The sequence below is a fragment of the Nilaparvata lugens genome, chromosome 1 (genome assembly GCF_014356525.2).
Source record: "Nilaparvata lugens isolate BPH chromosome 1, ASM1435652v1, whole genome shotgun sequence".
In the NCBI taxonomy this organism is placed as follows: Eukaryota; Metazoa; Arthropoda; class Insecta; order Hemiptera; family Delphacidae; genus Nilaparvata; species Nilaparvata lugens.
Window position 1 is genome coordinate 58,746,362 of NC_052504.1, and position 11,265 is coordinate 58,757,626.

Consider the following 11,265-nt stretch of genomic DNA (forward strand, 5'->3'; position numbering starts at 1 on the left):
GCAATTAAAAATAAAATACTGACACTTATACAGGTATGATTGAAATTATAATGTTAAATATTTCAATATTCTTATGCATGGTAATGTAACTTCAAACATGGTTGAAAAGATGTTACTAATAGCGCTGGCTTCCTCTCTCTACCCTGATTCAAATTAAAATTGAATATTTTATCTTTTAAGGTATTGGAAAGAAATACGTAAAAAACCAGGGTTTCTATAATCTTATTCGCTGATTCACTCAATAGAAAATTCATGAGAATTTCACGATAATAGTTATCGTCGCAGACAAAATTCTCAGAGAAGTAAAGTGATATTTGAAAGATCATTCGTGTCTAGTTGTAATTATCAATTATTTGAAGCGTCCATGCAAGAATCTGAATTCAAATGTTCATGTTGATTAAACAAAAGGGATTATTTATCCTCCAAACTGTTTCTATGACACGAACTATCTACAAGATTGATTAAATACAACAACTGTGAATACACAATAAATTTACAAACAAATAGACCGGACTTGAAACTAATGTATTCCACAAGTGTGAGCATAATTAGGTATTATTTGTGCATTGAAGTAAGGGCCAGGTGTTCAACAGACATTGCACAGCATAATGAGGAGTGCAGTGGGATTCACTTTAAAGTGACAGCATTGTTTATGACTAACATCGATGCTTCCCATTCATCTAATGCTGAAAGTCTAAAGTTTTTCTCAATATAGCACTATTCATGAATATTTATGTTGTCAATTCGAGACAGTTGATCTAATACTTGATAGTGAAAGGCATTCTGAAATGGCTAGGGCTGAAAAAGCACTCAGGTGATTAGACATAAGCAATAAATAATATTGCGATGCAAAAAACGCATTCCATAACTATCTACACATTCCATTCTGGAATTACAACCATGTAAACAGAGGACTCAATAATTAGCAGTTTCAATTGTCAATCTAACGGGTTATTTCATGATTTTGAAGCAAGGGGATTGCAAAAGATGTTATCCTTGGCTTTTACTTCTACACCCTCTACAGTCATGAGATTTTGAGAATTATTATAATTATTTCATAGTAGAGCCATCTAATTACGTTAGAGTTAATTCATACACAACTATTTGAAGAGAATATGACTAGTTTCCAAGTAAGGAAAAGATTAAGTTTAGCTTGACACTAAATTTGCTAGGTTATATTACACTTCAGGTGCATGAATCATTGATGCATTTGTGTCGTATCATGAGTATTCATAATAGAGATAATTACTAAAAGACTGAGCAGTAGGAGTTTTCAAAACTCCCAGTTAACTACAAGTCAGAAATTCACTTATTACAGTTTGATTCTCCTTGATACTGAGCAGTAGAAGTTTTCAAAGCATCCAGTTATAAGTCAGAGCTTTATTCTCCCTTTTCAACAGTAGTACAAATTCATTCCGATATTTTACGGCCACAACATAAATCTGAACTCCCATCTTCAATACTGTACTTGCAAACTGTTGTCTAATAATTACACAAGTGTGCAACTGTTGAACCACTCAATCAGTGAATCGTAGAACAATTCGATGAGCGCACTCATCATCCATTCACAAAAATTATCATCTGTGAAGCATCATCGTATTGTGATTCACTTCATAAAACTAGATTAAACATGATGAAATTATCCAAGCATCGATTTTCTGAATTATGCAATAATTCATTAATTACAAGCTGTGAACAAAGATGAATTAGTCACACGTTGGAAATAGGTGAATGTCAGGCAACTTGAAAAACAAATTTTCAAAGTTTCTTGTCGATCGAAAGATAAGAAATTTCAGATAGAAAAGAATAGACAAGAGGAAAAATGGATGACATATTAGAAATACGAAAGAACTAGAACCGCGTAAGTGATCTACAATGCGCATTCATGTCAGGTGATTCTATATGCCAATACAGTATTTAAATAATAATCCAATGTTTCAACAGCTTATCTACAGTACTGTCAATGATTGTGTGCAACTATGTTTCTGACATATTACTCAATATATTTTGGAATTTCTTGGCAGCCGATACTCGATATTCCTCATTGTTATCAGATAAAACCTGAGCTGTGGTAGCCCATAACTCAATCCTGTTCGCCCTATCACGCCTACAATTCAACAACTGACGAAATGAGGATCCAATCTGTGCACAGGCAACATAATCAGCATAAGCCAGCCAGAGCAGACCTGTACAGGCACGACAAACGCTTTGTAAGCGATCCAAGAGGTGACGTAACAGCCTGGAGCAGCAGCAGCAGCAGCGTTACGTAACGTCAGCTGTTGCCTCTATAACCATCGGCATAAGCCTCTGCTACCCATTCTTGCCAGTTTGCAACACATCAGAGGATCAGAGCAGAGCTCACCAAACTAGCTGGTGCCTGGTGCTGGGCATCTGATCTGTCATCCAGTAAACTCAAACCGCTGGGAAGAAACCTGATGCTGCCACTTCCTGCACCCAACAAACAGCCCGTAACTCGATGCCAAACTCGCAAAAAATGCACCGAAATAGATTGGCTTCTCAAATTCAACGTCAGCCCCCCACAGGCTTCGAACCCTTCTATTAAACATTTATAAAATGAATGGCGGATTTAAGGTGTTCAGTTTCAGCATGAAACTATGGCTATGAGTGGATTATGCATACGGTAGGCTATATTATGGATATGAGCTAAAATATGTCGAGAGAATCACAATGCAAATTATTGAAATGAGATTGGTTAATATTTGGCACAGTCCACAACAGTAAAAAGAAAGTATTCAACTTACAACTTAAACTTTATAGCTTCATTTTATTTATTGTTGTTTTCTAAAACAGATTTTGTTAGAGTAATTTTTCCAGTTAAAATATTGTGGAGACTTGAGTGAATGAATTGAAAAATGCAATGAATAAAAGAAAAGAGAGATCCAAATGAATAGAATTGGAGATGGATGTTACAATGAGATCTATATTGAATTATATTTAGAAAATTCAGACCTGACATCTAACAAAACGTTTTATTTACATTTGTATAATAAAACAAAGAAGATTGCGGTATTTACATCAATTTATTGTCTCATCCAAACGTCCTTGTATAATAGATTCTGTATATCTTGTGATAGGAGGACAGGAAAAAAATATGGTACTCACATTTTATTAACAGATGCACATCAATGTAAATAAATAATTCACATTATTCCCAAAAATAACTCACTAAGACATGATTCAGGCAACGCAGCTTTTCTAGCTATAAATCAAACAACCATATGTTAGTATGAAAACGTGCGTGATAACCATCTAAAATATACTTTCAATACAGGTCGCAGGAATAATGAATACAACAAACGAAATCAACCTTCTTCCTCTTTAATAGAAACTTATTTTCTTTTCTCCTCTCCTCATTCAATGATAAGGACACATAACTATGATCTTATCATCATATATATATATTTTTTCTCTCTTAATCTCATTTTATGTGATATGGACCCCTGAATATTGCTGGCATAAAACAAATTTTAATTAAGATTTGTTTAATTTTTATTTTCAATAAAACAAAAATGCATTATCTAATCTAAATCATTTCATTTCTGAATGCCTGTATGAACTTTCAACTTAAATGCCTTTCAACCTGGCCCTGAATGCACTAAAATGTGAATCTTAGTACAAATTGGAATAAAGTTTTAGTGAAGTGAACTGCTCTGTGGAATTTGTAAGAGGAAGCTGAGTTGTGAGATTGTGAGAGGCGTCAGGTCACGTAGCGGTAGCGGCACTGCAACGCGATATAGAGAGAGCAATGGAAGCCCGGCAATTGAAAGCATCAGACACCGTACAGGAAGCAAGAGGCAGCAAGGCAACTCAAGCCCTCGGGCCTGGAGTGCAGTGTGCAGTTTCTATTGCTAGAAGCTCAAAACTGTAGTTGAAAAGTTTGAATAGATTTTCCGATATTGCAGTTATAGAATATCATCCAGAGAAAAAGAATTCAACGCCATTAAAATTGAATCGATCGCTTCAAGCTATCAGAGAATCTCAATTGAGAATAATTCTACGATAAGTGTTGATGTAAATGATCCCTCTCAACTTGATTCAAAATTCAATTGAACTAGAAATACATGGTGGGCTACACAAGTGGGCTACTCTGTACAGAAAGCCGTACTATCTTCAATCAAAGTGTCACATCTAGAGATCTAGATATCTATTATTCATATGCAAACAGCTTACAGCAGTCTAGTAGTAGCAGCTTACTTCAGAGGAAAACTATTATTAACTACCTCATTTTGATTCCACGTTGATATGATGTAATTTGAACACATTCTGTTCTAATACTTTCTCTTTTATTATTATTATCAAGAATGTACTACTGATCAATGGTTAGGTATGGGCAAACCAATTCAAATACGTCTACTTACTTCATAAATTCGCATCCTAAACGAATAGAAAATATCTGATTAATATAGTAAATATTTGATTTCTTATACTGTATAACTAAATTGAAGTGGGTTAAGAAGCATTATATTTCACTTGATCGTCTTAATTATAAATCTCATTCATATACTTCTGTATCGATAACAACAATCCTCTCTTTCGAATAAGTCCAATTATTGTATCATATCCCTCTGTAATATTTTCCGTATCTGTACTTTGTACTGTAAACTGGTTATCTGTACCCCATTAGATTATATCTGAGATATTTTCTATTATATTTGCGAATTTGCCTAACATGAGACATGTGTAACACATTGGTCTAGATCATTTTTCGAATATATCATTATAGTGGAATATATTTGAGCATAATTCAACAGGAATCTCTTCAAACACATTCAATTCTGAAAGTAAAGTACGAGTGTCCTTTCCTCATGAGTCGTTTAAACTTCTCACCTGCATTTCTATCATTTCTACATAAATTTCATTAGTCTCTCCAACATTACTTTTGAATACTATTAGGACCAGAAAACCTTTTTGCAATTTGAGAGATGTCCAGTATTCTCCATCCATCTATTTCATCTCATTGCTTACTTCTTCCAACCTCCAACAAAATCCGAGACAAGATAACATGGGAACTAAATATTCAAGTCAAATAGATTAACGATCCGACAGCCAGACCTCCATGTCAAAGAAATTAGCCTTCTGACAGCCACCTTATGACTAACAAGATTATTTGAGTGACTGACCATGATTTGGAAAATGGATGTTTTGGCGAGTATGGATTGACAAATAGTTGATTTCGATTCACCAGTCACTTCTATATAAGTGAGGTGGCCAAGTAGACATAGGCCTGTGGTTGTATGCATTAAACTGGCTGAGAATTGGAGTGGCTTTCCACCTGCCAAGCTGGAACATGCATGAGGCAAGGCAGTCTCGCATGTCCATGTCGGTCCGTCAGTCAGTCCTGCGCGCGTCACGATCGCTGTTTTAAGGCAAGTGAAAGTCGATTCGGTCGAAAAGGTTTTTGACCGGTAACTAAGACCAACCAGGATGATAAGTTTGTCCTGTTCTTTCGCACACAACTGACAAAGAAGGCAGACAAGAGCATCGCAAGACGCGCGGAATTACATTGCAATGGCAGTGACGTTTTCGAAGAGGAAGCGTGAACGAACGAACGAACAGTGTTCAGACGAAAATGACCAGAGGACGGAACGACCGAGTTATTCGGTTCTCACACTATCTGCCTCTTTTCCTACGTGAGATTCATTACAAACTGACAACATTCCTAATGAATTACACCAACGGCTTCATATTCAACCAACGCTGCCAGTTTGCTAGGATTCTGACCATCGTTTCCAAGCAGAAAATCTTCCAACCGTGGAAAACACGTAGCCTCCTCCCTCCTCTCCACCTACCCCTCCGACACCCACCACACATACAGACATAACAACACAACAATTTCTTTCAGCAACCATGAAGAAAAAATAATAACAGCGAAAACAAGATGATAGACAACGAAGGAGAAGAGAAGATGAAAAGGTAGGAAGCGTGTAATGGAATTGGACAGCCAGCACCCAGCACCCTCCTGTCAGCGGGAAAAGCCTATTTCAGAAGTAATTCATTTTTTACAACGAAACAGAAAAATGCAGGATTCGATTTACAAAATCGGTGATCATTGGAAAAGGTACTTTACTATAACATGACTATCTAATAGCCTGCACTTGTGGTATTCATAGTCAGATCATAATAAAACATTATTATGTGAAACATATTCATTGGAAAAGGAATTTTAATCAACACTTACCGGTTCTTGAAAACAAGTTAAGAAACCTTTTGTTATTAGTTGAATGAATTTCAATAGGTTTTCCGTTCAACTGAAAAATTGACCATTTACTAGAAAATAGGTAGGTAGTTTTAGACTTGCAATAAAACCTTATTTTTAACGTCTTGATAAAATTTGTACTTTGAAAAAGAAATCAGATTCAAATTATTATAGCTTTAATCACAGTGTTATGAAGGGGATTTTGAACCAACTTGTGAATTTATCATTTTAATTTCAAAAGAGTGATTAATAGGTACCTGTTTAGGTTTAGTAGACTCTACTTCTATAGAATCTTGCTTTTCACAGCTGTGTGACCGACTCGGAACGAAGGTGACCTTACGTACTGATCTAACAAAATAAGCTTCACTAAAGAATTTAACTCAGTATATCTAATAATATAGTCTATAGCAATCTCTATCAAGGTTTTGGTGAAATCCTGATTTCAGGACACTGAAATAACTTGATTAAGTTCAGCATGTCACTACGGTATTAAGCCTATTAATATTTATCATTATTTATAAATATTTTAAAAGTAGTTTTCTTTCAAAATAGTGTTAGTTTTTCATTACTGTAATTTAATAGCATGAATTTCTCATGAATTTCAATGAATCTTAGAAACAAGGGTTTGAGGCAATCGGAATAAAAATTATTCCACCACAATTATTCCACAAATTAATTAATTTTCAAAATTAATTACCGGTAATAAATGCTCGATTTATACAACTTCATAGATAATTAAATTTATTCTTTAGAATAAATAAATGAATCAGTGAAGTCTACATAGTCAAGACAAACTAATAATATATTGCCGATTTCCCCTGAAGCCAATAAATTCTATGTTTAAGCTGAAAATTCATTAAATTACATAGATAGCCTACAATCAGTATTTATATAGACAAATATTCAGGTGCATCATAGCTTTTGGAATGTTGGAATCTTACATAAATCTTTATTGAAATTAATCAAAAAATAATTCTATTTCCTACATTAGCTGAATAATTCTATCAAAAATAGCTCATGAACATGAATAAATGAAGTTGTACTCTAGTAGTACCGTACAGAAATTTTTTAGATTTAAATAATACCGCTTTCCAATGAGTTCCCACGTTACGTTGTAAACACTGAAAGAAGAGTGACAACAGTAAACAAACCGATGAACATAGCACTGGAACAAAAGGAAGATTATTCAAAAGTTGTCCACAGGAATTCTAAAGGATCACAAGGGTGGCCAGAATAGCAAAACAATGAATGAGAATAGGGAAAGATTCCGGAAGAGACATACAACAAAGGAGGCTTTAGTTTCGGACACAAAAAGAAATGAGTAGGTGTGTGGGGAAGTGAATAGGCAAGAGAATACCAGGAACTGCCAGAAAACCGACCGCAAAGTAGAGTAGTCCTTTGTTAGGCACTTGCTCAACTATTACAAAGATACTTCCAAAACTACATTGGGGTCTATTCTCCCACCCCTCCTACTCAATGCAAATTACTTCCAGTTGATGAACTCAAATAATATACAAACAATCTCATTAGTCACAATATTGACGTCAGGTATCTCAAATTAATATAATTCATAACTCAAGACTGATTACAAATACATCATATTATGAATATTTTTATTCAAGCAGTAATTCATATCCTATCTATTAAGCAATATCAAAATAAAATTTACTAATTGACAAATAACTGAATGCAAATTAGGCTAATTCAATTATTGTCTATGACAAGTAGCCTATTTATCCTTTCAAATAATGTCTTAAAAAGGTACGAATATATTTTGTTTATTGCAATTATGAGGGATAATTCATACCTATAAGTTATTTCATTCAATGCATAATAAAGAACTGTGATTGGATATTCAAGTTTTTTGTTATATAAATACAGCTACCAATATTTTAAGTACGGTACCATAGTTTAGAACTGCATAAAGTGTAAAATATTTAGGCAATCCTATTGTAGAACAAAATTGATGGGGACAGAGATTGGATAACAGTTCTTTCTTTATTCATGTATTTTTCAATATAAATAGGTACTACTGGCTTATACATTAAATGACAGTAGGCCTACATTATTGCTAAGTAATCAACGAATTTCACAGTACCGATTTAAAATTTCAAAGTATTAAAAATTAATTAATAAGAATAAAGATTGAATGCGATTTGAATAACGATAATATAATATATTGTGATATAACAACATAAATCGGTGTTTCAACAAAAATAAATATTGTCGGCTCTGAAAAGAATATACGCAGTATAGGCTCTATAAAGCACGGTAACTTATTGTAAATCTTACGAATTTAGTGTAGGCTACATACTCTACATCGGTTACCTATTTTTATAAGGTCTCAATCCAAAATAATTTATCCAAGACCATCAAATCAAATATTTTCAAACACTCAGGTCATCAAAACCAATAGACTTCTAACTTACATTGAATACAGTATTCAAATCTACAAAATTTCCAATTTGAATTTGAAATTCCAGAATATATTATTGTTGTGTTGACTTAATAGTAATCAAGCTCTATAGAAAAACAAATTTTTGCATTGAAAAAATGTACACTATGTAGTCAATTGCTTCCAGGAAAACTTTCACCAGTGTTATTTACTAATTTGTAGAGAAGCTTTGTAACTTCCACGCAACATATCACTTCAAAATAGAGAACAGCACAATCTGGCAACACAGCAATTAGTAGATGTTTTCGTAACTTTCAGTCAGATTGATATAGATTTAGCAATACAGGACATCCAAACAGCATTATCTTCCAGTATTTTCAAGCAAATTCTGATTCATTCAATCACTAGGCCCCTACATTAGACCTGGGTTCATCGTCGTATCAGTCCACAAGCAACGTTTCAAAATACAGTAGGTAATATTTTTGATCTTCTTCCACAATAATGAACAGTGATACGACAGTACCTGAAGTGCGCTGGAAAAGGAAATAATCAATAAAGCAAGAGCTAGGAAAAAAGTGATAAATACAGTGTACTATATTTATGAGGGTGGTGGGAGGGTAAGTAGCACCATATCTGTCAGTTCTAGATGTAAATAAGGAATAGGCACAGTGAGATAAACAGAATTTTTATAAAAACCAAGTTGAAAAAGTTAAAATTAGACTGATAGTAGGCCTATACGGACCGTATAGAAATATTGTTTGTTTACAACCTAATACTATGAGAAGTCATATTCCAAGGGGAATACTTGTATGAAAACATTTAAATTTTTATCGTGAATTCAGTTTAAATTGTATATTGAACATGTAACTTCAAATAAAAAATGAATTTGATAAGATAGAGATAATTTTTCTGTCAGAAATTTCCTAAAAACACATGCGTGTAGAAGTTCAGTTCACATTGACTTTCTGACAGAGAACTCGGTTTTTCATCGTGAATTCAGTTTGAATATTGTTGATTGAACATGTAACTTCATGATAAAAATGAATTTGATAAGATTGAGATTATTTTTTTGTCAGAAATTTGGTAAGAAACACACATGCATGTAGTTCAGTTGACAGTCACTTTCTGACAGAAAACTTGTGTTTTCTGTGAGAATTCAAGGTGAACTAGATGAGATAAGGACTCTTACCGTTTAAAGTGATCTCGAATCCGATCTTCTCGGATGTTCTCCGGCAAATTTCCTACCCAAAGGTGACGAGTCTCTCTAACCATCTTGTCCTAGCCTCTTCATTTGGGACATAAGTTTTCACGTTGCATCACACAAAAATTGAACTGCACTCACAAACACATATTAATAATAATAATAATATAATACAATTGAAAATCACGTAACAACAAATTCCTTGATTTCAGCACTGCACATAACACCTCTGCTAAAGCACTATTCTACAACAAGTGACGTCACTTCTCACGCTGGCGGGAGCAGTACGCAGTAGATAGGCTCGGCTCGCTGCGATGGCTGGCTGGCTCTGTGGCTGTTGGCTGTGGGGAAGGGCGAGCTGCCAGAGCAGAGCAGAGCAGGATGCGAGTATTACCACGGGCGAGTCCATTTGCGCGCCGCGTGGAGGGGAGGCCGACTGCCAGTGCTGTGGGAGGGGCGCCTCCTCTACCACTGTTCCCCCCCTCTACTCTACTCACCACAACAACCACCGAATTTCATATTTTTCATCAGTTCACTTGCATTTCTAAATTGATTCCTGGCAGAACTAAGGCACTTTCAACATTTTAGTTGAGCTTCCAGTCATAGTTGCATAGAGAGGATAAACTGTATCAATACACAATAACACATATTACACTACGCTACTTAATTGGGCTCTAATCCTCTAAATCAACAAACAACAGTATAAAAACACTTCAAACAACATACAACCAGTGAGTATGGAATGTAAGTTTGTGAGTATGAAATGTAACATTCTATACTCACTGCATACAACAGTATAAAGTATTAGATCAGAAACATAATAATTTCATATACTAATTACGTATAATAACAGATGAATCTACTTTGTTGCTAGTTGATTAGTACGTTATTGACATTTCAATGGCGGCTTTTCGCACTTCCCAAACTACGTGTGACTTCTACAATGAATAGTATGCATCACATTAAATAATTCTATTGATTGAAAACACTAATCCATTCTGCTATCTGATATTTTCTGTTATCAGTCTTAATAGTATTTAGTATATTATTTTACAGTGTAATGTTTTTGTACAGGAAACATTTTTGGACTATTATGTATGTTATTTCCAAAGTTGTATTGTTTTTTTTCGAAATAAGTGAATAAACAATTGAAAAAATCTAAATATCACGTTACAAATGAAAAATAAAACTCTAAAATTAACTAAGAAAATAATCATTCACAAACCCCTGTGTGATAAAAGTTTGCTGCTAGATGAGCTAATTGAATCATTATCGAATGGCAGTTGTTGGCATTCATTCATTGAGGATTATAACGAAAACATACCTACATTCTTCTGATATAGATAAGCACCTAATGTGTGAAATTATGCACTTATAAATTATTGAATTAATTATATTATTTAATTGATATAATTGCGAATAATATAGAATGTGTTCTTTCTTCTTTGTAAA

The 11,265-nt window shown here is 34.2% G+C and overlaps 1 protein-coding gene and 1 long non-coding RNA gene across 7 annotated transcripts in view; one reads left to right on the forward strand and one right to left on the reverse strand.

Annotated features, from left to right (window-relative positions):
• Positions 1-10,158, reverse strand: part of LOC111052521 (protein split ends) — a 151,588-nt gene extending 141,430 nt beyond the window's left edge. For 5 of the 6 annotated variants that reach the window (XM_039438139.1, XM_039438159.1, XM_039438137.1 and 2 more), the window contains exon 1: positions 9,802-10,157. In XM_039438139.1, coding sequence (XP_039294073.1) covers positions 9,802-9,884 — 83 coding nt within the window. In that variant the 5' untranslated portion in view covers positions 9,885-10,157. Of the gene's footprint in view, positions 1-9,801 lie in introns of all 6 variants that reach the window. The other variant, XM_039438144.1, reaches the window with a different exon arrangement.
• Positions 8,909-11,265, forward strand: LOC120353639. The gene is made up of 2 exons (XR_005572506.1): positions 8,909-9,229; positions 10,026-11,265. It is a non-coding gene; the product is annotated as an uncharacterized LOC120353639 (long non-coding RNA).